General features: G+C 45.9%; 1 protein-coding gene across 3 annotated transcripts in view; it reads left to right on the top strand.

The window, feature by feature from the left end:
- The window catches only part of SANBR (SANT and BTB domain regulator of CSR), a 97,593-nt gene that overhangs the window by 40,458 nt on the left and 29,235 nt on the right, over positions 1-27,900 (top strand). For all 3 annotated transcript variants that reach the window (XM_040351123.1, XM_040351124.1, XM_040351122.1), the window contains exons 7-12: positions 1,220-1,278; positions 3,145-3,305; positions 11,054-11,140; positions 11,225-11,335; positions 19,293-19,416; positions 25,906-26,058. In XM_040351123.1, coding sequence (XP_040207057.1) covers positions 1,220-1,278; positions 3,145-3,305; positions 11,054-11,140; positions 11,225-11,335; positions 19,293-19,416; positions 25,906-26,058 — 695 coding nt within the window. The remainder of the gene's footprint in view (positions 1-1,219; positions 1,279-3,144; positions 3,306-11,053; positions 11,141-11,224; positions 11,336-19,292; positions 19,417-25,905; positions 26,059-27,900) is intronic.

Genomic DNA, 27,900 nt, shown 5'->3' with positions numbered 1-27,900 from the left:
GCCAGGATACAGCGTTGGGTGTAACTGTTGTTATTCCCTTCTGAAAAAAATACAAATAAACGCTTGTAACAGATTTTTTCCAGCCATGTTTCTGAATAACAAAAAGCATTTTAGTAAATGTAATTTTCACATGGTAGGTCGTAGGTGCATGTGTCACCCACTGGGTGTTTAAAACATCTTATGATCTTTGGTGAACTACATTGACAAACTGTGGACAAAAACTTTATGGCCCGGATTTACAAAGCACTTACGCCGACGTATCTCGAGATACGTCGCGTAAGTGCAAATATGCGCCGTCGTATCTGTGCGCCGTGCCCACAAAACTAGATACGCCTGAAAATAGGCTTCCTACGACCGACGTAACTTGCCTACGCCGTCGTATCGTGGGCGCATATTTACACCGGGCGCATTTGCCGCTCCCAAATGAGGGAGATATGCCGATTCACAAACGTAGTTGCGCCTGGTGCATAATATACACGGTTTGCGTAAGTCGTACGTCCGGCGTAAAGTTATTCCCCATATAGGAGGCGCAACTCATGCAAAGGTATGGACCAGGGAACACAAGCCGTCGTATCTTTTGTCGTTTACATTGTACGTGAATATGACTAGGCGTAGGTTACGCTCACGTCGGTTACGCTCACTGGGATGCGGCCACGGGACGGCGCATGCGCCGTTCATTTTAAGTACTTCTATGACGCTTGGCCCATCATTTGCATGGGGTCACGCCTCATTAGCATGGCTCACGCCAAATTCCACCTACACTGGCTTACGCCGAGGAAACCCAGCGTATCTTTAAGAGCGAGTGCGAGCAAGTGCTTTGTGAATCCAGTGCTTGCCTCTGTGCGCTGCGCCGGCGTAGCGTAAAAGAGATACGCTACGGTGGCATAAATATGCGCCGATGTATGTGAATCCGGGCCATAGTCTTTTAGAGCTTCATATTTGCATGCATTTCAATGGGAGCAATGTCTGAAACCTCCCTATCTATCGCTTTCTAAAAGCCTTCATCCATCACTGTGAGATTTTTTTTTTTAGAAGCTATATAGTCTGTCAAGTCTGCTATGTTTTTTATACTGTTAATTTTCTTATTTATCTAAAAGTATGTATGTATATATATATATATATATATATATATATATATATATATATATATATATATATATATATATATATATATATATTTTTTTTTATTATTATTTTAATTAATTATTTTTTTCTGCAGAACCTGGAAATGTTATTTCAATACTAATATCATCTGAATTTTTAAAGATGGATTCATTGGTGAGTACATTATACCTAATTCATGTTTTTTCATACAGAATCATGACTATAATAAACAAATTCCTCTAAAAATATATTTACGAGAATAAAAATACCGTATTTATCGGCGTATGCTGCGCACTTTTTTCCCCTTAAAATAAGGGGGAAAACGTGGGTGCCCGATACGCCGATACCCACTTCCCGCGCTCAGTTTGAACGCCTCTGCCGACATATACCGAGCGCAGTACACTCGGGTACATTCGGCCAGGCTCGGCTTCGCTCGTGGTCACGCTCTGTGACGTTTATGCGTGAGAAGCCGAGCGTGCCCAAGTGTACTGCGCTCGGTATATGTCGGCGGAGGCGTTCAAACTGAGCGCGGGGATTCGACTCGGAGACAGCACAGGTGAAGCCGGGAGGACACCACCGAGGCCGCAGATGGACGCCGGACCGGACAAGGCCGCCGATGGACGCCGGGCAAGACACCGTGGGCCAGATCCACATATAATTGGATAGGCGCAGCGTATCAGAGATACGCTACGCCGCTGTAACGCTACGCCGCTGTATCTTACCTGGCTTTAAGTCAAATCCAGGAAGATTTTGCGCCGTAAGCTACGGCGGCATAGTGTATTTCTGGCGGCGGAATTCAAATCGGCGGGTAGGGGGCGTGATTAATTTAAATGAACCGCGTCCCCGCGCCGATTGAACTGCGCATGCTCCGTTTCGAAATTTCCCGCCGTGCTTTGCGCGAAATGACGTTGCAATGACGTAATTTTTTTAACTTAGACGTGACTTACGTCAATCCCTATTCACGGACGACTTACGCAAAAAAAAAAATTCAAATTTCGACGCGGGAACGACGCTCATACTTTAACATGGCAAGTCTATCTATACGCCGCAAAATAGCAGCTTTAACTATACGCTGGAAAAAGCCGACTAGAGACAACGTAAGAGAATGCGACGGCCGCGCGTACGTTCGTGGATCGTCGGAAAAAGCTAATTTGCATACCCGACACGGAAAACGACGCAAACTCCACCCAGCGGGCGCCGAAGTATTGCACCTACGATCCGAGGGCGTACGAAGCTGTACGCCTGTCGGATCGAACCCAGAAGCCGTCGTATCTTGGTTTGAGGATTCAAACTAAAGATACGACGCGGGTAATTTGAAAGTAAGCCGGCGTATCAGTAGATACGCCGGCGTACTCGCTATGTGGATCTGGCCCCAAAACTGTAAGTAATAAAATGTTTTTTTACAGGAATTTCGGGTCTACATTAGGGGTGCGCGCTATACGCCAGAGCGCACAATACCCGATAAATACGGTATGTTGCAGCTTACAAGTCTGTAGATTTGGTGGCTGCATTATTTTTATTTTTCATGTTTTTTTTTTTTTTTTCATTTCACCTGGTGATCTTGCCTAGGAATCTGGGGGTTATTTAGGAAAGGCAAGCCCACTTTGCACTACAAGTGCAAAGTGCTCCTGAAATTGACTGAAAGTGCACTTGGAAGTGCAGTCACTGTGGATCTGAGGGGGTCATGCAAGGAAAATAAAAAACAGCATTTTAGCTTGCATATGATTGGAAAATAAAATCAGCAGAGCTTCCCCTCACTTCAGATCTACCTCTCAGATTTACAGCGACTGCACTTCCAAGTGCATTCTCAGTGCAATTTCATGTGCACTTTGCACTTGTAGTGCTAAGTGGATTTGTCTTTCGTAAATACCCCCCTCTGTCTATTTTGCACACGGTGCTTTTGGAAGTGACTTTCCAGTTTTAATATACCCTGGATATATTTACCTCTTCTGTTTAACTTCTCACTATTCAAATACCGCTTGATTTTGAACCTGAATCCTATTTTTTATTTGTTGTTCTCTTTACTCTTTCTTTGTATAGGTAGAGGCATGCATAAATTACTGTCACAAGAACATGAGTGCCATTGTAGCCACCCCGTGCAATATGAACTGCATTAATGCCAACTTATTAACCAGGATCACTGATCTCTTCACTCATAATGAGGCAGATGATATAAAAGACAGGAAAGACAAATTTAAGAGGTATAAATAACAAAATAACAAAAATGTATATGTAGTTTACTTTGCATAAAGCTCTGTTGGAAAAAGATTGTAAATTCCATGGGCCAGATTCATGTAGAAATCCGGCGGCGTAACGTATCCCATTTACGTTACACCACCGCAAGTTTTCTGCGCAAGTGCTTGATTCACAAAGCACTTGCTTGTAAACTTGCGGCGGCGTAGCGTAAAGCCGTCCGGCGCAAGCCCGCCTAATTCAAATGGGGCGTGTATCATTTCAATTAGGCGCGTTCCCGTGCTGAACGTACTGCGCATGCTCCGTTTTGAAATTTTCCGCCGTGCTTTGCGTGAAATGACGTTGCCCCGACGTAATGTTTTGAACGGCAACGTGCGTTACGTACTTTCGTATTCCCGGACGACTTACGCAAAAAAAAAATTGATTTGAAATTTGATGCGTGAATGACGGCCATACTTTAACATGGGCTGTCTAATTTTACACCACCTAAATAGCAATCGCAACTTTACGACGGGAAAAGCCGACTAGCGACGACGTAAGAGAATGCGACGAACGCGCTTACCTTCGTGGATCGCCGTAAACAGCTAATTAGCATACCCGATGAGGAAAACGACACAAACTCCACCAAGCGGGCGCCGAAGTATTGCATCCTAAGATCTGAAGGCGTACGAAGCCGTACGCCTGTCGGATCTTAGCCAAATGCCGTCGTATCTTTGTTTGTGAATTCAAAATAAAGATACTCCGGCGTACTTTTTCTGTGAATCTGGCCCCATATTTGTAACAATAATGCCGCGTACACACGACCGTTTTTCATGACGAGAAAAATGCAATTTTTTAAATTGGTCATTAAAAACGATCGTGTGTGGGCTCCAGAGAATTTTTCTCGACGTGAAAAATGGCCATTAAAAATTTAGAACATGCTCTAATTTTTCTCGTCATTTTTCACGTCGTGAAAAACGGTCGTGTGTAGGCTTTAACAACGGGAAAAAAACGCGCATGCTCAGAAGCAAGTTAAGAGACGGGAGCACTCGTTTTGGTAAAACTAGCGTTTGTAATGGAGATAGCACATTCGTCACGCTGTAATGCACGATTTTTCAGCATGAAAAAAACGAAGTTTTTCGGCATATAGAAAAAAACTAAGTTTTTCCAACTTCATCATTAAAACGACGTTGCCCACACACCATCGTTTTAAAAAAGGGCTCTAGCAAAGCGTGGTGACGTACAACACAAACGACGGCACTATAAAGGGGAGGTTCCATGCGGATGACGCCACCCTTGGGGCTGCTTTAGCTGATTCCGTGTTAGTAAAAGACGGTTTGCGCTTTTCTGTCTGTTACAGCGTGATGAATGTGCTTACCCCATTACGAATGGTAGTTTTACCAGAACGAACGCTCCCGTCTCATAACTTGCTTCTGAGCATGCGCGGGTTTTTAACGTTGTTTTAGCCCACACACGATAATTTTTTACAACCCGAAAAACTACTTTGTTTAAAACGTCATTAAAAAATGCAGCATGTTCGAATTTTTTTTTGTCGTTTTTCAGAACCCGAAAAATGATGTGAAGCCCACACACGATCATTTTGAGCCTAGGTTCACACTGCTGCGAATTCAAAATCGCGGTAAAATGCGCGATTTCGCGGCTGCGATTTTGCCGCGATTTCGGCCGCAATTTAATGTAAATCGCGGCCCGAAATCGCAAAAAGTAGTACAGGAACTACTTTTTGAAATCGCAGATGCGGCGTCGCACTGATTAGGACAGTGCCATTGCCGACAATTGCCGCCGATTTGAGATGCGATTTGACATGTCAAATCGCATCTCAAATCGTTCCAAATCGTACCCAGTGTGAACCAGGGTTAAATGCCATTTTTTAAAACAACGTTTTTTTTAACGCCGAAAAATGATCGTGTGTAGGCGGCATCACAGACTGAAAACCACGAAGACTGAAAATCGCGAATCGTCTCTCGCCAAACTTTTAGTAACACGAAATCAGCAAAGGCAGCCCAAAGGGTGGCGCCATCCGAATGGAACTTCCCCTTTATAGTGCCGTCGTACATGTTGTACATCACCGCGCTTTGCTCAAGCATTTTTTTTCCATGATCGTGTGTATGCAAGGCAGGCTTGACAAGAATCACGCAGTTTTTTTCCTTGACATCAAAAACGGTCGTGTGTACAAGGCATAACACATTTTACAGGTGGAATTTTTAGTGATTTATTTTTTTATTTTTTATTATTATTATTATTGCTTTTCAACTACTGTATTCTGGGTAAAAATTAAAAGAAAGCAGAGTCTTTTAATGTTTTTGTAAATCTTCAATTGAATTTTTTTAACCTAAGGCCCCTTTCACACTGGGCGGATCAGTAATGATCCGCCCCGTGCACCTCCGCTTGCTCAGCGGGGATCGCTCCGTTGATCCCCGCTGAGCCGGCGGATGACAGGGCGGTCCCCGCACACTGTGCAGGGACCGCCCTGTCTTTTCTCCGCTCCCCCCTATGAGGGGGATCGGATGAACACGGACCGTATGTCCGTGTTCACCCGATCCGGTCGGCCAGATGGATGGAAAAGTAGGTTTTTCCTCCGTCACACTTTGGCGGATCGGAGCGGGTCGGATGTCAGCGGGCATGTCACCGCTGACATCCGCGGCTCCATAGAGGAGCACGGAGCGCCCGTACAGGTCCACAAAAAAAACTGACAGGCGGACCTGTACGGGCGCTCCATGTGAAAGAGTCCTAATAGAAATCAATTGATTATGTGTTAATGTTTGAAAATCCTTGTTTCTGTGTATAGTTTGTGTTTATATTTGTACATGGGGCAGCTAAATGGGATTGTTTTGTGTGTGTTCTGAATGTTTAGCAATGCTGTATAGTTGCTATGTCGTTTGTTCTCTTTGTCATTGTACTCTATTTGAACAGTGGATGGCCAATGCACTGATCAAATGCGGTCGGTTCAACAAGGACCACATGAATTTTGATCAGTGTTTGATCATCCCTGCTCAACAGAAGTCGATCGAACAAAGGGACATGTTGGAAGATTTTGCTTGATCAGCAGCTGCAGCCAATTAGCTTCAGCCGCCAATGAGTGTGGTAGACAACCTTGTTTATATTATATGTGTCTGTGGAGCAGCTTGGTAGGTAAAATATGTTTGCAGCCTGTTGTCTGGTCTCCCCGCTGGTGCTGCCTCTCCCCCCTCCCCCAGCTAGTGCCCCCATAGCAAGCCTCTTGCTTTGGGGGCATTCGTGCATCCTCTCAAAGTCAGCTCTGTGGGCCAGATTCTTGTAGATCCCCGCATCTTTGCGGCAGCGTAACGTATCTCATTTACGTTACGCCGCCGCAAGTTTTACGGGCAAGTGCTTGATTCACAAAGCACTTGCCTGTAAAGTTGCGGCGGCGTAGTGTAAATCCTCCGGCGCAAGCCAGCCTAATTCAAATGATCCGGGTAGGGGGCGTGGATCATTTAAATTAGGCGCGTTCCCACGCCGAACGTACCGCGCATGCGCCGTCTCTAAAATTTCCCGACGTGCATTGCGCTAAATGACTTTGCAAGGACGTCATTGGTTTAGACGTTAACGTAAATGGCGTCCAGCGCCATTCACGGACGACTTACGCAAACGACGTAAATTTTCAAATTTCGACGCAGGAACAACGGCCATACTTAACATTGACTGTGCCTCATATACCCAGGGGCAACTTTACACGTCGCAAATCTTACGTAAACGTTGTAACTTCACTGCGTCGGTCGTGCGTACGTTCGGGAATTCGCGTATTTTGCATACTTGATCGGGAAAGCGACACCTAGCGGCGAAAAAAAAAATTGCATTTAAGATCCGACAGCGTAAGAGCCTTACGCCTGTTGGATCTAATGGTTATCTATGCGTAACTGATTCTATGAATTGGGCGCATAGATACGACGGGCGGACTCAGAGATACGACGGCGTATCTCTTTTGAGAATCTGCCCCTGTGTGTCCATAAGACACACAGAGTGCAGCTGGGCCCCACCCCCGCTTTCTCCTCACTGGCTGTGATTGACAGCAAGGGGAGCCAACGGCTTCCGCAGCTGTAACAGAACCAATGAGCAGGGTGAGAGCGGAAAGAGCATCTGCTCTTGTTCACATCGCTGTATCGAGATTGGGCTCAGGTGAGTATGAAAGTGGTCTGAGGGGGGAGCTGCATGCAGAAGGTTTTTTACCTTAATGCAGAGAATGCATTAAGGTAACCAAAAAAAACACCTTTTTGCCTTTAGAACCACTTTAAATTGGTTCAAAAGCTAAAACATTTTTGACCTTAAAGGGGTTCTAAACCTTCTGTGTTTTTTCACCTTAATGCATTCTATGTATTGAAGAGGTTGTAAACAAACAAAAAAATAATTAACTAACATGTTATACTTGCCTCCACTGTGCAGCTTGTTTTGCACAAAGTGGCCCCGATCCACGTCTTCTGGGGTCCCTCGGCGGCTGTCTCTGGTCCTCCCCGCAAGAACTACACACATTCATGCGAGAGAGCTTGCATTGTGTGTAGTCCTTGCGGGCGCGCTCCCATAGCAGCTCACTGTTTCACTCAGCCCCGCCCCTCTGCATGCCATGTCACTGGATGTGATTGACAGCAGCGCCAGCCAATGCTGCGCTGCTTTCAATCCATCCGCTCTAGCCAATCAGCGGCCAGGCTGAGCGGCGAAGAGGATCTCGGGGACCGAGCGCGGGACATTCGAGGGGTCAGGTAAGTATAACGGGGGGCTGGGGGCGGAATGCATTAAGGTGAAAAAACTGTTTCCTTTACAACTCCTTTAAAGTGGAGTTCCACCCATAAATATAACATTACATGAGTAGTTTTAAAAAAAATTCATTAGTCCTTTACGAATTTTTTTTTTTTTTTAGATGCCTTCAAAGTGTTGTTGCTAGGCAGAATAGTTAATCTTCCCACTTCCTGCACCTAGGTGCTTAATGCTTCCTAACCTACACCGCACAGACTCCTGGGAATGTAGTGGGTGTAACTTTCCAGGAGTCTGTGCACTCCCCAGTCTCAAAGAATCATGTGACTTGGACAGCACAGGTGCTGAAACCTGATCTGACACTGCTTGTGCAGCACTGAGCATGTGCTAGATCTGCAAGGCTGAAATCCAGGAAGTCATACAGTCTGGCTTCATGATGCCCACACTTAAGATGGCCCCAGTCAATTTCTATTTTATAAAGTGTCTAAATGCTGTAACAACCTAACAAAACGGACCTTCGTTTACAGACTAACTTTACTAGAATACATTAAGCTTGTGTATCACAGGGGTATTTATATTTAAAAAGTGAAATTGTGGCCGGAACTCCGCTTTAAGGTGAAAAAACATCTGATAGTTACAGGCACCCCCGATCCCCCGTTTTACTTACCTGAGGCCGAATCTCCGTGGGCGCGATCCCGCGTTGGTTTCCCCAGCTCTTGTGGCCTCGTCAATGGATGATTGATAGCAGCGCAGCCATTGGCTCCCTCTGCTGTCAATCAAATCAATGACGCGGCGTGCCGGGAGGCGGGGCCGAGTAATACACTTGGTGGCTGTGGCCGCCCCTGTATTACACGGGAGCATGCCCGCAAGCTAACCTCCTTGGAAGAGCGCTTCCCAGAAGGGGGTTAGCTCTTGCGGGGAGGAGCCGAAACAGCCGCCGAGGGACCCCAGAAGACTGCAGAGTGGAGGTAAGTATGATATGTTTGTTATTTAGAAAAAAAAAACCTTTACAACCCCTTTAATGCGTTCTCTACATTTAAGTAAAGAAAAGTTTTACAACTTGCTGTTTGCCCTCTTCCACAAATATTCCTCAATCAATCCAGCACACAGCAATGCTGCATAACTTCTCTCCCCTCTCCCTCCACTGGGACTGAGGCAGCAGCAGCAGCAGCAGCTATTTGCTCCTGCTGCTGTCAATCAAATGCTGTGAAGAGAGGGCAGGGGGCGGGGCCAAGCCACACTTTGTGTGTCTATGGATGTACACAACCCGGCTTGGGATTGAGCCTGTACATATGCCCCATGGCATACAGTTTGCAGACACAGAAGGGGTGGAGCAGTGCCGAAGGGGGACCCCAGAAGAGGAGGTTCGGGGCAGCTCTTTACAATACCATTGCACAGAGCAGATATGTATAAGATGTTTATTATTTTAATAAAAAAAATGTATTTAGAAATGCTAGTTTTTATTTACTTTGAATTTTTCAATCAACTCTTCAATGCCTCTGCTATCAGCCAATACTAATACTAAACCTCCTCACTCTACCCCCAAAAAAAAGTTTATGTTGAGTTACACTTTTGCTGAGAAACTTTAACCTCGCCCATGCAGGGTAAACCGACCGTATCTCTGCTCTGACCCCCTTATACTCGACCCGACCAGCATTTCCTGGCCAATCATTCCTCCTCTGCAGCCACCACTGAGATTACCATTGTTGATGACCTCACTCTCCCCAGTCATATAACAGTTCCTGGATCTAGTGATTGGCTGCTAGACATGAGCCTTGTCACAGGGAAGGTGGTCACATGGTCCACCATACCCAGAAGTATGGACAGCTGCAGAGTAGGAAAGAACATTGAGGACGCAATGATAAGTTGAGTGTAAGGAGATCAAGGAGGCTATGGCCCAGATTCACAGAGAGCAAGGCGCACATTACGCCGCCGTAGAGCAAACACCGTACGCCACGCCAACGTAGCGCGGAGAGGCAAGCATTGCATTCAGCAAGCCAGTGCTCCCAACGCTGCGCCAGAGTGGCGTAGGTTTCGAAGGCGCACGCCGGCGTAAGTGGAAGTGGGCGTGACCCCATGCAAATGATGGGCCGAGCGCCAGACAGGTACGTATCACGAACTGCGCATGCGCCATGACATGGACGCATACACAGCACCCCCCTGCGCCTGCTCACAACCACGCCGGCACAACTGCCTAAGCTACGTCGGATCACCGCGTACGCCATGAACATAATGTGCGCCCAGCCAGACACACGTCCAACACACAATACGCTGGCTTGCGTTCCCTGGTGCAGACCTGTGCATGTCTGTTGCCGGGTTGCACGTCATTTATGGGGATACACAGCACCCCCCTGCGCCTGCTCACAACCACGCCGGCACAACTGCCTAAGCTACGTTGGATCACCGCATACGCCATTAACATAATGTACGCCCAGCCAGACACACGTCCAACGCACAATACGCCGGCTTGTGTTCCCTGGTGCAGACCAGTGCATGTCTGTTGCCGGGTTGCACGTCATTTATGGGGATACACAGCACCCCCCTGCGCCTGCTCACAACCACGCCGGCATAACTGCCTAAGCTACGTCGGATCACCGCATACGCCATGAACATAATGTACGCCCAGCCAGACACACGTCCAATGCACAATACGTAGCATGCGCCAGGCACACGCACGTTCGTGAATCAGCGTATTTCCCTAATTTGCATGTTTGAATGGCTAATCAATGGGAGCAGCAACATGCGCCCAGCCCATATGTGCGCCCACCCTACGCCAGCGTGTGCAAGCTACGTCGGCAGGGTGTAGCCTGTTTTTAAGCGCATGTTGGTTCGTGGGTCTGTCGCACACATACGCCGGCGCACATTGGCACTTACGTCGGCGTAACGTGTTATACGTCGGCGTAAGTGCTTTGTGAATCTGGGCCTATGCATGTGCAAGGTGGCACCTTTAGACTTCCACCTATCGGCAAGTAGAACCAGGGAGAACTTTTTTTTAGCTTGTCTTTTAGCATTTTGTAAGTGTATGTTTGTTTTTTTTTTGTTTTTTTTACAGCAAAATATTCTGCAAAAAAATAGAAAGACTTTTTGATTCAGAGTTTAAGAACCCAGATTCTCCATCGAACGCTTCAACTTTGTACAGGTAAGCACATGTCAGACATAAATGTTAGATTCTTTGTTGTAAACAGCGGTTATGGAGATCAGCAGTGTAAATATTCTCTTGTAGGTGCTGTTTATGTAAGAAGCTGTTGACAAAGGAAGCAGAGCAGAAGATTGCCTGTCTACCTGGAAAAATCAACATCGACCAGTATGGAAATATTGTTTATTTTCACGTGAGGTTTGTACATTTTAATTTCAGATTTTTTTTATCTTTTTTATTGCCCCCTTCAAAAAATAGGCAAAAGTCGTTGGATATCTGCATATGTATGAGACTGGCTACAAAGAGATCTCATGCTTTTCTTGTTCGTCCTGACATCAATGTCAGATAGTTTTGTAGAATACTTTAGGTGAGTATTCATTTTGAAAGTACGTTTTTATACACGGTTATTTCAGAGAGTTGGAGATCGCGGTTTGTATTAAACAGTTTGCATATTGAAGGAGCAATGACATGTGCTTCGTTACCATTAGGACAAATTCGATTTTTGTTTTCATTGGCCCAGATTCAATAAGCAATTGCGCCTGTGTAACCATAGGTTACACAGCGCAATTGCTTACTTGCTCCGGCGTTACGAATGCTCCTGATTCAGGAACATCGTAACGCCGACTGCAGCCTAAAATCTGCGTGGCATAAGGCTCTTATGCCACGCATATTTTAGGCTGCATTCTTGCGATGCCCGCTAGGGGGCGCTCCCATTGTGCTCACTGTATAGTATGCAAATTGCATACTAACACCGATTCACAATGTTGCGCGAGCCCTGCGTACGCAAGTTACGTCGTTTCCGTACGGCGTGTTTAGCGTAAGGCTGCCCCTTCTAATAGTAGGGGCAGCCAATGCTAAAGGATACCCGTCGTTCCCGCGTCGCGATATTTGAATGTTACGTCGTTTGCGTAAGTGATTCGTGAATGGCGCTGGACGCCATTCACGTTCACTCTGAAGCAAATGACGTCCTTGCGACGTCATTTGCCGCAATGCACGTCGGGAAAGTTTCCCGACGGAGCCTTCGCTCTACGCTCGGCGAGGGAGCGGGCCTAATTTAAATGATTCCCGCCCCCTACGGGATCATTTAAATTGCGTGCTCTAGCGCCGGGCAATTTTGCCTGGCGCGCCCTCGCAATTTACGTAGCTACTGCTCCGTGAATCGAGGGCAGCGGAGCAAATTTGCGGGGGCGCAGGGCAAACTCGTTGCCCTGCGCCTCCGCAAAAAAAGCGCAATTCTCTTTGAATCCGGGCCATTGGCTGTATGATTAGACACCTAAATTTGCTACCCATACAGTAAAACCTTGGTTTGAGAGCATTTTGAAAGACAAGCAAAATGTTTCAATACATCTTGACTTGATATACAAGCGATGTCTTGATATACCGTATATACTCGAGTATAAGCCGAGGCACCTAATTTTACCACAAAAAAAATGGGAAAACGTATTTACTCGAGTATAAGCCGAGGGTGAGAAATGCAGCAGCTACTGTAAGTGGAAAAGAGGGTCAGCAATGCCCATTTGCACGCCTCACTGTGCCCATTGCAATCTCACCTCACTGTGCCCATTGCAATCTCACCTCAATGTGCCCATTGCAGCCTTGCCGATCGCCATACATGATTCTTTACTCCTGACTGTGTACCTGATTATGGTGCAGAGTCAGACGGCGGGTGGACATTTTGGAAAAGTCACGCCTCCTCCTCGTTCTGTTTATCTGATTATGGTGCACTGCAGAGTCAGACGGCGGGCGGCCATTCTTGAAAAGTTGCGCCTCCTCCTCGTTCTGTTCCATGATAGTCTCTAAATACCTAGTCTCTAAATACCAACCTAATCGTTTTCTTCGTTCTTCTCAAGACCTCCTGCTCTCTAGCTCTCTCATCACCTCATCCCATGCTCGTCTCCAGGACTTTTCCAGAGCCTCTCCAAGCCTATGGAACTTCTTACTCCAATCTGTCCGTCTATCTCCTTCTCTATTAGCTTTTAGAGGATCTCTAAAAAACCCTCCTCTTCAGAGAAGCCTATCCTACCCACACCTAACTACTGTATTTTTCATTTTGTCCATCTGATCATCCCCCACTGCTACTACCCTTTGTTCCACTTGACCCTCCCTTTTAGACTGTAAGCTCTAACGAGCAGGGCCCTCTGATCCTTCCTGTATTGAATTGTATTGTGACTGTACTGTCTTCCCTGATGCTGCGCACACTGTTGGTGCTATATAAATCCTGTATAATAATAATAATAATAATGATAGGCGGAACATGCAGTTTTCCAGCAGACACTGTGTTTAGTGCTCCGCCTATTACGGACATTCTTTCATCCTCAGACATTAATTTTAATAGGCTGCCCAATGTGTGCGAAGTGCAAAAAAAAGGTGCTGGCACAGCTTTTAAACTCTCTCCACACAAACATGGTACTGCACATGTTTTCTAGAAGCATGGAGGTACCATTGGGAAATAATGGTACACATGCTAGCATATTTATCTTTGTACGGTGCAGGAAATTGTATGCTTTTGCACGCATTTCTGTACCTGGCGTGAACAAGTTCTTAGTGGACACAAGATGGCTTGTACCATAATTCCATTTGTGTACCCATGCAGTTATCAAGATATATATTGTGAGGGGTTAGCCCGGCAGCGGGTGTGTGTGACCCCCTGGAAGGGTTCAGCACACAAAAAACACTAGGCACAGCAGACAGTGGTAGGAGGAAAACAAAAAGGTGCGATTTTATTTGAACTGTATACAAATTAAAATATGACAGAAAACAAAAGACATACAAAAAGAAATCCTGGTCAACTTGACTTGCTCGCTTTAAATGTTGGTGTCCCTAAGGCCCCATACTCACGAGCAAACATGTCTGCTGAAACTGGCCCGCAGGCCAGTTTCAGCAGACATGTTTGGTCGTGTGTGGGCGCGAGCGGGCCGAATTCCAGCAAACATTTGCCCGCCGGGCCTTTTCCCAGCGGACAAATATTCCTGGACTTGTTTTAAAACAGTCCGCTGGAATCCTGCCCGCTCGGACATGTACGGTCGTCAGTACAGACCTACCGTACATGTCCAGGCGCCCGCCGTCCCTCGCATGCGTCGAATGACTTCGACGCATGCGTGGAAGCATTTTAAAGGCGGGCCGCCCACGTCGCCGCGTCATTGTCGCGGCGACACCGCGTCATCGACGCGGCGACACCGCGGACACGCCCCGCGTATTGTTTACGCGCGGACTTCTGTACGATGGTGTGTACAACCATCGTACAGAAGCCCTCTGGCAGACATGTATGGTGAAAACGGTCCGACGGACCGCTTTCACCATACATGTTTGGTCGTGAGTACCCGGCCTAAGGCTTCTTTCACACTATGGATTGTATGTCCGTTTTATAATATCCGTATTACACCTATTAACGGACGTTTATTAACGGATTTAATAACGGATACATACGGATAAATATTTTACCATTCTTCCTTTATTGAAAACGGATAATGTTTATCCGTATACATCCGTTATATCATTCCTTTCTAACGTCCGTTAATAAAAAACATTTCACCCTTTCTTGAAGTCCAGCTCCAGAAGTCTTTACTGAGCATGCTCAGTAAAATTAACGTCCGTTAACATAACGGACATTTACGGAGACATTTACTAACGTCCGTGCGCCATAGACTTCAATGTTAAAATATAACGGATGTTAATATATCCGTTACTTGCAACGGACAAAAAATGGACAAAAAATAGTGCAAGACCCGTCACATATTCCGTTATAACTAACGTCCGTACGTTATAACGGACTATTACGGATCTTTACGGAACATAAAAAAATCCCATAGACTTTAATGATATTTTATAAAGGACGTATAACTTCCGTTTTTTAACATTATCTGACGGATTTTAATACGGATTGTTAAAACGGATTTATTTTGTAGTGTGAAAAGGGCCTAACTAACAACTGGGTACAGCCTTGTGCTGCCCCAGTCCCTGACTCCCTGCTGTTTAAATCTCTTAGCAATAGCCACACAGGCTTGGTCTCACCGCACAGAGATCACACTCCCCAGACTAATCACACAGATCTGGTTCCAGGTTGGAGCATATCTCTCTGCATCCTGGGAGTTTTTGTAGAGGACCTAATGAGCCTAATTCAGCTGGGCTCATCAAGTCTTCCCAGCAGGACTCCCAGCACTCCCCCTAGAGGTATAAACTGGCATAAAGCCTGAACCTAGGGGATATATACACTGCATCCTGGATGCAACCAGGGAATTTAACCTGCCTGCTGCCACTAATATATATATTTATATGTGTATTTACTGTAATCAATTAGAACATTTCATTGAAGTTAGGTAGGCCTGTGTGAATGTTGCAGATTAGATCAGAACCCTTTATTTGCTGCTAGGCAACATGTAAATTGGCATGTTGAAAGTTTTATCTCTTTTAGCTTAAAAAGAACCTGATCTGATCAAAAAGTGCTAAGTTGCACATACTACCTTTTAGATCGTTTGTTAGTCTTTGAATTAATCCTTGCGTCCCCATGGTGCCACTATTATTATAGGCACAGGCTAGACACAGGGCATCATCTTCAGAGACTCTACTGCCCGCCTAAAGCCCCGTACACACGGTAGGACATCCAACAAAATTTCCCTTGGATTTTTGTCCTAATTGATTTGTCCTGCCACACCCATAGCATACACACAGTCAGACTTTTCTGCAAACTTTTCTAAAAGTTTCCTAACATCATGTGTTTTTTTTTGCTCTTTTCTGCTCTTTACCGCCACCCTTTGGTTAACTTCTGCTATTGTTTTTTGCTTTTAACATTGGTTTTGAGCATTCGTATTTGCACTTTGTCCAAAAGTTGGTTGGATTGCTGTACACACGGTCACACAAAGCACCATCAGACTTTTGTTGCCGAAAAGTTGGTCCGTTCGCAGACCCAACTTTTTGTTGGATGAAACCAGAAAAAGTTGGTCTGATGGAGCGTACACACGGTCGGACAAATTTGAAAAGTTGCAGATTTTGAAGTTGGTTGGCCAAAAGTCCTACCGTGTGTACAGGGCTTTAGACATTTAAAAATGGAATGTCAAGGGATGGCCTTATCCCTAAAGCCTTGTACACACGATCAGACTTCCAGCTGACTTTTCTGTGGATTTTGGTCCGAAGGGTGTTGACAGTGAACTTGTTCTGCATACACACGGCACAACATTTTCAGCCAAAATTCACCAAACCACGTGGTTTTTCAGCTCTTCACCACCACCGTTTGGGCAACTTCTGCTATTGTTGTCTGATGTTTGGCATTGGTTCTGAGCATGCGTGTTTGTACTTTGGATTTTAGTTGGACGGACTTGCGTACACACAATCGGATAAACCGACGTAACAGATCTATTGCCCAACAGTTGGTGAGCATGAGCAGCCAACTTTTGTTGTCGTTAATTCAACCAATAATTGTCTGATACAGCATACACACGGTTGGATAATTCGACACAACACGTCCGTCAGACAATTATGGCCATAAAATTGGATCGTGTGTACAGAGCTTAACATATAAGTGCAGTTTCAAACAAAGTGCACTTTTTTGTCCCCCTTCACTATGCTAAACTGGCAAGTCAATAGGAGGGGTTGATGCATTTTCCAAAGGGTGGCAGAGGCAAGCACCCAACATGAATTTGAGATTAACCACTGATATAGCTATAAAAAAGATTTCACATACCGTATTTGCCGGCGTATAAGACGACCCCCTATTTTTCCAGGAAAAATGTTGGTTTTGGGATATACTCGCCGTATAAGACTACCCCCTTCCTATTAGTATGTCTGGAAGCTGAGGGGTAGCCAGAACAACCGCTGACAGGAACAACCGCTGACAGAAACAGGCATTTTTCAAATCTCACTGTGCCATTCCATTACATGCCTCACTGTGCCATTCCATTACATGCCCCACTTTGCCATTCCATTCCTTTCCCCTCTGTGCCATTCCATTACATGCCCCACTGTGCCATTCCATTACATGCCCCACTGTGCCGTGCCATTACATGCCCCACTGTGCCGTGCCATTACATGCCCCACTGTGCCGTGCCATTACATGCCCCACTGTGCCGTGCCATTACATGCCCCACTGTGCCGTGCCATTACATGCCCCACTGTGCCGTGCCATTACATGCCCCACTGTGCCGTGCCATTACATGCCCCACTGTGCCGTGCCATTCCATGCCTCCACTGTGCCATTCCATGCCTCCACTGTGCCATTCCATGCCTCCACTGTGCCATTCCATGCCCCCACTGTGCCATTCCATGCCTCCTCTGTCCATCACATGCCTCTACTGTGCCGGCCAAGACGATCTCCCTACCTTATTTTTTTGCTGTGAACATCCATGTTTCAGGCTGCGGGTATCCATGATTCAAAAGCCGCGCCTCCTCCTCAGACTGTTCCGTGATAGGCGGAACACTAATTTTCCCAGCGGGGCCTCTGTTCAGTGTTCCACCTATCACGGACGTCCTCTCGTCCGAGGATGAGAAGGCATTTGTGATAGGCGGAACACTGAACAGAGGCCCTGCTGGGAAAATGAGTGTTCCGCCTATCACGGAACAGTCTGAGGAGGAGGCGCGGCTTTTAAATCATGGATGTCCGCAGCCTGACGGAGACAGATCCGGCGTATAGGACGACCCCCGACTTTGGATGCATTTTTTTTGCATCCAAAAGGTCGTCTTATACGCTTCTCGTTTAATCATTACACTTGTGATACTGTTTAAAAAAAAAAGGTAGACATTTTGCAGAGTGAACGAATATTTATTATAGCTATATCCAGCTGGTGACAGCTGTTTGTGTCTACAGTGTGACTCTGCAGTGTGAATTCTTCCTGCTGACAGAGTGAGAATAATGTCTGGGGGCCATATTCTCAGTGAAGTTACGATGGAGTAAGTCAGATACTCCATCGTAACTCCCTTTTTTGGCCAGTGTATCTATGCTCCTGATTCTCAGAATCATTTTTGCATAGATACACTTAAAGGGGTTGTAAAGACAAAAATATTTTCCTTAAATTAAAGTCTGACAGTAGCTGATAAAATAAAAAGTAATGTTTTGCATTATAACTATTTTGATACCTGTTGAAATCGAGCTGTTTTATTCACCTCCAGCACTCCTGAATCATTATTCTCACTGACTTCCTGGTTTGCGGTGCGCATTCATTCTTGCTACATCACGGCCTAATGGGAACTACAGTTCCCATTAGGCTTAGCCTCCATGCCTGTGAGGGATACAAGAGCATCTTCACGCAGGGCTGTAGTCATAGGGAGGGGGTGAGCACATTCTGCTTTCCACCATGAAAAACAGCTCAGATGCTGGTGGAAAGCAAGAAGAGGAGAGACAGGAAATGGCATTTTCAAACCTGGATTACTGTATTTTGGAGGTCAAAAGGAAAAACGAGGTAAGTGATATTTAAATGCTCTAGCTTACAGCAATCAATTGATCTAATAAAAAATGAACCTTTAGTGTTCCTTTAAGATCCGCCATCTGTAAGTCACTTACACTGGCGGATCTTAAATGCAATGACACCGGCCGCCGCTAGATGGCATTTACGTGAAGGAGTCATTTGCATATGCAAATGATCCTTCTACGCCGATTCCCGAACGAGTTCGCGTCGCGTAACCGTCGCTAACGTCGTTTGCGTAAGCGGAAATTTAGTCCTGCTATATGGAGGATTAAATTTCCGCAAGTCTCGCGTAGGCCATGTTACGGATGGCGTCGGGTCCCCGTCGTGTTTTTTCGTCGAGTACGTCGTTTACGTAAGTCGTTCTTGAATACGACTTTACGTCAATGACGCACACGTCGGCGTCATTGACGTTTTCCGCCGAGAACTGGAGCATGCGCACTGGGCTTTTTGCAGCCCGGCGCATTCCCAGTTCTTTCGCATCGGGGGCGCGCTTCATTTGAATAGAAGACGCCCCCTTGGAGATCCGCCAGGCTACGCCGGGACACTTACACTCCGCTGTCCCAACTTATGAAGCAAGTGTTTGGGGAATACAACACCTGCTCCAGTAAGTTGGGACAGCGGAGTGTAAGTGCCCTAAGCGCAGCAGGCGGATATTTTTTGAGAATATGGCCCTGGGTGTATAGAGTGTTGTTCTAAAATCAGATTTGGATCGACAATAACAAAATTCATGGATTCACTTATTTTTTTTCTTGAATTTACAGAGATAAAACCTGGGACATTCATGAATACTTGACAAGTTCATTTGAGGAACTTAAATCCTGGAGGGATGTTTACTGGCGTCTGTGGGGAACTGTAAACTGGCTGACTTGTTCCAGGTGTAAGCAAGTGAGTGGCTATGGAGGAGTGCTAGAAATTCAATAACTTGGCGTGTCACAGTCTACATGACTTCAAATAGGAGCACATAACATGCACATAAATATACATACAGTATCTCACAAAAGTGAGTACACCCCTCACATTTTTGTAAATATTTTATTATATCTTTTCATGTGACAACACTGAAGAAATGACACTTTGCTACAATGTAAAGTAGTGAGTGTACAGCTTGTATAACAGTGTACATTTTCTGTCCCCTCAAAATAACTCAACACACAGCCATTAATGTGTAAACCGCTGGCAACAAAAGTGAGTACACCCCAAGTGAAAATGTCCAAATTGGGCCCAATGTGTCAATATTGTGTGTGGCCACCATTATTTTCCAGCACTGCCTTGAAGTGGAGGTTCACCCGATTTTGCTACTCAGCGTTAAACACAATGGCTGACTGGATGTTTTAACAGTTCGCTGTCCAAAATCATTAAAAGAGCTTCCATACCTTATTTCAGTCATCTTCACCAGGCACTTCCTGGTTTGAGTCCCGCGGGAGTGGGCGTGTCGCTTCGGCTGCCATCGCCGCAATGATTCCTGGGAGCACAGCGTGACGCTGCCCAGGAGATGATTCTCTAGAACCCAGCACACGAACTCTCGCGTGATTTCTGCATGTCACATGACTTTTCCAGCCGGTCATGTGATGAGGGCGGACAAAATTCCGCCATTTAATTCACCGTATCCCGGAAGCAAATCCTGTTGGGCTTCAGAGTGCCCACAATGAAGATGGAAACGTCCATCTATCATTTTTATAAAATATCCTTTCCGGGACAAAGACGATGCTGGCGGCTAGAAGATTAGCACACGAGGGTACCAGATTTTCTAAGGTAAGAGCGCAAGAACGATCTAAAAAAAAAACACATTCCCGCAGAACCCCTGCTTTAACTCTCTTGGGCATGGAGTTCACCAAAGCTTCACAGGTTGCCACTGGAGTCCTCTTCCATTCCTCCATGATGACATCACAGACCTGGTAAATGTTAGAGGCCTTGCACTCCTCCACCTTCCATTTCAGGGTGCCCCATAGATGCTGAATAGAGTTTAGGTCTGGAGACATGCTTGGTCAGTCCATCACCTTTAGCCTCAGCTTCTTTAGCAAGGCAGTGGTCATCTTGGAGGTGTGTTTGGGGTCGTTATCATGTTGGAATATTGCCCTGCGGCTCAGTCTCCGAAGGGAGGGGATCATGCTCTGCTTCAGTATGTCACAGTACATGTTGGCATTCATGGTTCCCTCAATGAACTGTAACTCCCCAGTGCCGGCAGCAGTCATGCAGCCCCAGACCATGACACTCCCACCACCAAGCTTGACTGTAGGCCAGGGCTGTCTTTTCCATTGGGCACGCTGGGAAGTTGCCCGGGGGCCCACTTGCCTGGGGGGCCCCATCGGCTGCCCAGCGACCCCAGTAAAAAATGGTGGAGAGCAGCGGGTCAGAACTGTAGAACTGTATTGTGTCTACAGTCTCTGAGGAAGAGTCTGAAGAGGAGTCAAGAGTGGGGGCCCTGCCGGGATGGGGGTCACGGGAGAAGTCAGACATGAGGAGACAGTAGGATAAAACCAGAGCAGCCAAGCTGGAGCCATCTGACTGAGCCATGCATGTTGCACCTGAGAGGAGGTCAGTGATAGCGCCGCCAGGCCAGTCTAAGGGGCGGGTGGTTGCTGATGTATTTTCTCTACAGAAGGTGGTCTCTGGTCACCAGAGTGCCCCACACATCAGAGTTCCTGGTGTTCCCCTTTACATCAGAGTCTGCAGGATTACCCCTTACACTGCAAGGACCCTGATGTAAGTGGGAACTCTGATGTAAAGAGAAAGCAGTGAACTCTGATATATGGTGGTCTGTGGTCACCAGAGTCCCCCTCCACATCAGAGTTCCCCCTTACATCATGATCTGCAGTGTTCCCTTTTACATAAGAGTTCCCTTTCACTGTAAGGGGGAATCCTGCAGACTCTGATATAAGAGGAAACTCTGAGCAGGCTGGGTTTTAGTAACCTAACCTTCATGTCAATGAAGAAATTTGTAAAACTGTAATTTTAGGTACTTTTTTTGCAGTGCCAGTAAAAAAAATGTGGTTCTGACAGTAAATTTCATGATTTTTGTCAGTAAATTCTTGTGCACGATTGTGTAGACAGGGCCCCAGTGCACTGTATTGCCAGGGGGCCTATAATAGTCTTAAGATGCCACTGCTGTAGGCAAGACACACTTGTCTTTGTACTTCTCATCTGGTTGCCGCCACACAAGCTTGATACCATCTGAACTAAATAAGTTAGTCTTGGTCTCATCAGACCACAAGTCATGGTTCCAGTAATCCATGTCCTTAGTCCGCTTGTTTTCAGCAAACTGTTTGCAGGATTTCTTGTGCATCGTCTTTAGATGATGCTTCCTTCTGGGATGACAGCCACGGACCAATTTGATGCAGTGTGCAGCGTATCGTCTAAGCACTGGCAGGCTGACCCCCCACCCCTTCAACCTCTGCAGCAAAACTGGCAGCACTCATACATCTATTTCCCAAAGAGCACATGCACTCAACTTCTTTGGTCAACCATGGCGAGGCCTGTTCTGAGCTGAACCTGTCCTGTTAAACCTCTGTATGGTATTGGTCACCGTGCTGAATTTAACAGAATTTTTTTTTACAGCGCACACATACAAAAATGACGGCCTTGGCCACCGTGCTGCAGCCAGGGGCGGACTGAAAACTCATGGGGCCCCCGGGCAATAGGAGATTATGGGGCTCCCGGGCAATAGGAGACTATGGGGCCCCCAGGCAATAGATTATAGGGCCACACAGTATACACACACACATACAGTATACATACACATTTTACATACACAGGCACAGAATACACATACACACACTAAAAGGTACTGGAGAGGCGGGGCAGCTATAATCCTGGGATTTTTTTAAAAACACAGATTTTTACATACTGTCCCTGGTTTTACTGAGGCTGGTAACCCTGATGGGGCCCCCTAGTGGCATGGGGCCCTCGGGCAATGCCCGAATGGTCAGTCCGCCCCTGGCTGCAGCTTAGTTTTAGGGTCTTGGCAATTTCCTTATAGCCTAGGCCAGTGATGATGAACCTTGGCACCCCAGATGTTTTGGAACTACATCTCCCATGAAGCTCATGCACTCTGCGGTATAGTTGAGCATCATCGGAAATGTAGTTCCAAAACATCTGGGGTGCCAAGGTTCGCCATCATTGGCCTAGGCCAGTGATATGCAATTAGCGGACCTCCAGCTGTTGCAGAACTACAATTCCCATGAGGCAAAGCAAGACTCAGACATCTACAAGCATGAACATAGAGGCAGAGGCATGATGGAACTTGTAGTTTTGCAACAGCTGGAGGTCCGCTAATTGCATATCACTGGCCTAGGCTATCCTTATGTAGAGCAACAAAAGTTTTTTCTTTTCAGATCCTCAGAGTTCTTGTACAAAGAGTTTTATTGAAAAAGTACATCAATAAACAAAAAAGAATACAAAAGAGAAAAAAAACAGTGGTGGACACACCATAAGCTATCAAACATCAGAACAGATAGTCCGTAGACCTGAGATCAATCCGGCTTCCAGGGATCCAAAACGAATCCAGAAGACCGGCAATAGAATGTCCTCAACACAGGTGGCCTGCTAAATCAGATCCTCAGAGTTCTTTGCCATGAGGTGCCATGTTGAACTTCCAGTGACCAGTATGAGAGAGTGAGAGCGATAACACCCCATTCACCCCATTCACACCCGAGACCTTGTAACATTACGAGTCACATGACATCAGAGAGGGAAAATGGCTAATTGTGCCCAATTTGGACATTTACACTTAGGGGTGTACTTACTTTTGTTGCCAGTGGTTGAGTTATTTTGAGGGGACAGCAAATTTATACTGTTATATAAGCTGTACACAGCTGTAGCAAAGTGTGTTGTCACATGAAAAGATATAATAAAATATTTACAAAAATAATGAGGGGTGTACTCACTTTTGTGAGATAAGGGGTTATTTACTAAAGGCAAATCCACTTTGCACTGCAAGGGCACTTGGAAGTGCAGTCACTGTGGATCTGAGGGGGACATGCAAGGAAAATATAAAACAGCATTTTTGCTTGCACATGATTGGATGAAATGAGCTTCCCCTCAGTTCAGATCTTCCCCTCAGATCTACAGCGACTGCACGTCCGAGTGCACTTGCAGTGCAAAGTGGATTTGCCTTTAGTAAATCAACCCCACTGTATATAAATACACATAGGGGGTTATTTACGAAAGGCAAATCCACTTTGCATTACAAGTGCAAACTACAAGTGCAAAAAGTGCACTTGAAATTGCACTGAAAGAGCACATGAAATTGCACTTGGAAGTGCAGTTGCTGTAAATCTGAGGGGTAGATCTGAAATGAGGGGAAGCTCTGCTGATTTTATTATCCAATCATGTGCAAGCTAAAATGCTGTTTTTATTTTCCTTGCATGTTCCCCTCGGATCTACAGCGACTGCCCTTCCAAGTGCACTTTCAGTGCAATTTCAAGTGCGCTTTGCACTTGTAGTTTGCACTTGTAGTGCAAAGTGGATTTGCCTTTAGTAAATAACCCCCATAATGTACAAACACGTTTAACCACTTTTAACCCGCACGCCGTCATTTGACGTCCAAAAAGGGGATCTGTTATCCCGGGTGGACGTCATATGACGTCCTGTGCTTTGTGTGGGGATATCTGAATGATGCCTGCACCTAGAGGCATCATTCAGATATAATTTTCTTCCGGCCGCGATCCTGCGCACCGTAAGAACGATCATAGCGGCGTTGATCGTTCTTATAGGCGGCGGCAGGGGACATCCCCCCCTCCCGCCACCATCCGGTGCTTCTCCGGGCTCTCCCGTCCCATTGGGGGCCCGGAGAGATGATCGCCGTTCGCCGGATGTGCAGCATAGAGATGACTGGTGACCAGATGGTCACCAGTCATCTCTATGACTGTCGGAGGCCCGGGCGCGATGTGATGACGCCACGCCCGGGTACCCGTAAGTAAACAAACCGCAATTGCGGCTAGTAAGAATGAGATCTGTGAATTTTTTTTCACGATCTTATTCTTTCCAGCATGGAGGAGTGATGTGAGGTCTTATTGACCCCGCATCTCTCCTTAAAGAGGACCTGTCACACACTATTCCTATTACAAGGGATGTTTACATTCCTTGTAATAGGAATAAAAGCGATCAAAAAAATAAAAAATTAAAAAAAGTTCAAAAAAATTTATAAATAAGTAAAATAAAAAATAAATAAATAAAATTAAAACGCCCCTGTCCCCGGTGGCTCGCGCTCAGAAGCGAATGCACGCGTAAGTAAACGTCGTTCAAACCACACATGTGAGGTGTTGACGCGTGTGTTAGAGCGTGTGCAACAATTCTAGCACTAGACCTCCTCTGTAACTCTAAACTGGTAACCTGTAAAAAATTTAAAGCGTCACCTATGGAGATTTTTAAGTAACAAAGTTTGGCGCCATTCCATGAGTGTGCGCAATTTTAAAGCATGACATGTTAGGTATCTATTTACTTGGCGTAACATCATCTTTCATATTTTCCCAAAAAATTGGGCTAACTTTACTGTTTTGTTATTTTTTAATTCATGAAACCATTTTTTTTACAAAAAAAAGGCGTTTGAAAAATTATTGCGCAAATACCGTGCAAGATAAAAAATTGCAATGACCGCCATTTTATTCCCTATGGTGTCTGCTAAAAACATATATAATGTTTGGGGGTTCTGAGAAATTTTCTAGCAAAAGAATGATGATTTGTACATGTAGGAGAGAAGTGCCAGAATAGGCCCGGTATGGAGGTGGGTTTTAAAGCCCTGTATTGATGTGGTTAAACAATAGAAAACATATGCAAGTGATAAAAACAGAGGTTTTTATTGCTGTTTGTGTCCTCGCTGTAGGGATTCACCCTCTCCTTAGATATCACCACACAAGAATAAAGAGGAAATCGAGGACACTTTTTCCAGTGACAACTAATGCCGTGTACACACGATCGGAAATTCTGACAAGAAAATCGTGGATTTTTTTCAGACGAAATGTTGGCTCAAACTTGTGTTGCATACAAACGGTCACACAAAATTCCGACCGTCAAGAACACGGTGACGTACAACACTACAACGAGCCGAGAAAAATTAAGTTCAATGATTCCGAGCATGTGTCGAATGCACGTCAGAATTGCATACAGACAATCGGAATTTCAGACAAGAACTTTTCCCGTCGGAAAATTGAGAACCAGCTCTCAAATTTTTGCTGCCAGAAATTCCGACAGAAAAAGTCAGATGGAGCCTACACACGGTCAGGAATTTCCGACCAAAAGCTCACATCGAACTTTTCTTGTCGGAAATTCCGACCGTGTGTACGCAGCATAAGAGATGTACTTATACTTTATTGTACAGCTGTATTATGAAGTATTAACATACAGTATTACAATACTTTTTATTTTCTGCATTTCTAGACATTCCTGTGTAATGAGCTATCACATTGCCAGTACCACCCCGAGCCTGCTGTTTACCCCAGTGCTGCAAGTTCCTTGGATTCTCCAGGCACTGGATTCTACCCATGTTGTAACCAGAAGGTCCTCAGATTCGATCCCACCCAGCTTCCAAAGGTGGGATTTATTGTACTAATATTTTTCATTGGTGTAGTACAAGGCTGTGCATTGTATCATATAAGTAGGTTTCCACCAGGGAAAGACATTTCTGTAAACATGCTCAATTAGGGCAAACAAATCTCTTTCCATTGGTAGCTGTCCTACGAGGTGTTTATAGCCTTGATGCAGAAACTCTCCATAGCCTTAGATAGGGACTTAATTTTAAGTGTACATGTAAGTCTCATTCTGCTTTATGGGGCGTTATGGCACAGATGCTGATAGCTCGAGTCGAGATTTCTCCTGTGAGACATTAAAAACACCACAAGAAAGAGTGATTTAAGCACATGGGGAGAGGCATAGGTGTGCGCAGACTATTGCTTTAGGGTGTGCATCCCAAAGCTCAAACACACAGGGGAGGGCTGGCGGGGGGGCATGGTGGAAATCTCCTCCCGGCTGGTGACACTAGGCACAGCCACCGGCCGCCACTACCAAATGCTGTTTTTGCAGAGCAGGAATATGCCTGCTGGAGCTCTGTTAACACGGTCACGGCCGCTGCTCCCCTCCCGCTGTGCAGCTGTGCCTGTGTCAGCTCCGAGGTAGATGGCTGCAGAGCTGAGCTATGTCTCATCTCACACATAGCTCAGCCTCAGCGCACACCAGCGCTGACATCCCCTTCTCTCTCTCTGCACAGACACAAGGAGAGATAGAGCTCATCTGCTCCTCCTCCTTCTGAGTCTGCCCTGCCCACACTCCCCGGGCATGTGTGGGTACTGGACAGGAAGTTTGAACCCAAAAAAGCATTAGACAGCCTGCCTGCGCCTCAGCCTCCATCCTGGTAAGCTCACCCTCTCTAGTCTCTCCTACCTCCCAGTGTATAAAAAGGGGTGCTCTGGCTTTGGTGAGCAGAGACCTTCTTTACACAATAGTCCACAGCATGCACCCTTAATTCAAGTTTCCCAGAACACCCCTTACATCAGATCTGATGTATATGGGGTCTGTGCAGACTCTGATGTAAGGGGGGCCTCTGTGCGGACTCTGATGTAAGGGGGGCCTCTGTGCGGACTCTGATGTAAGGGGAGGCTCTGTGCGGACTCTGATGTATATGGGGTCTGTGCAGACTCTGATGTAAGGGGGGCCTCTGTGCGGACTCTAATGTATATGGGGTCTGTGCGGACTCTGATGTAAGGGGGGCCTCTGTGCGGACTCTTGTGATCATGAAAAATCTTAGACTGTTTTTAACGATCCATCACTTTTCCACGCTCTGTGGGCCACTTGACTGGACTTGCCCCCCAGGCCTAGGGCTGCCAGCCCTCCCCTGCAAACACATATTAGTGTGTGCATGTGTGTATAAACTGGCGGTGTCATAATGGCAGAGATTGGTGTCAGTAGGGCAGTGGATGGTGTCGGTAGTTTTTATTTTTATTATTATATTATATATTCATTTTTACAATTGAATTTTTTTCTGAATAGTTTCCAATTTTTTTTAGGGGAAAAAGGCAGAACATTTTTTTTATTTTGTGAAATATCTGGTTTATAAATAGGGGGAATATGCACCACACAGGGTGATTAGGGTGTGCCCGCGCACACCTATGGGAGAGGGGAGGCAAGGATGGGAGTTGTGGAGGAGATATAACTTGGAAGTGTTTAGGGGCTTAGGGAAGGGGGTAGGGGAATTTTAACGCGAACCTGTCTTTTAAAGTCTGCTTTATGTTACAGAAAAGGGATGTATGACGGCTTATAGGTGTAACAACAGTGGTCGGCCAAATGTATTCAACTGTTTTGCTTAGATTAGTAATGCTTCCTGTAGTTTAATCTCAGCAGGATTGGGTAAAAATCATCTTATGTGTTAGAGCCCATTCA

Source organism: Rana temporaria, chromosome 4 (assembly GCF_905171775.1).
Source record: "Rana temporaria chromosome 4, aRanTem1.1, whole genome shotgun sequence".
In the NCBI taxonomy this organism is placed as follows: Eukaryota; Metazoa; Chordata; class Amphibia; order Anura; family Ranidae; genus Rana; species Rana temporaria.
Note: the sequence above shows the minus strand (reverse complement) of the source record. Positions and strands in the feature narration are given on the sequence as shown.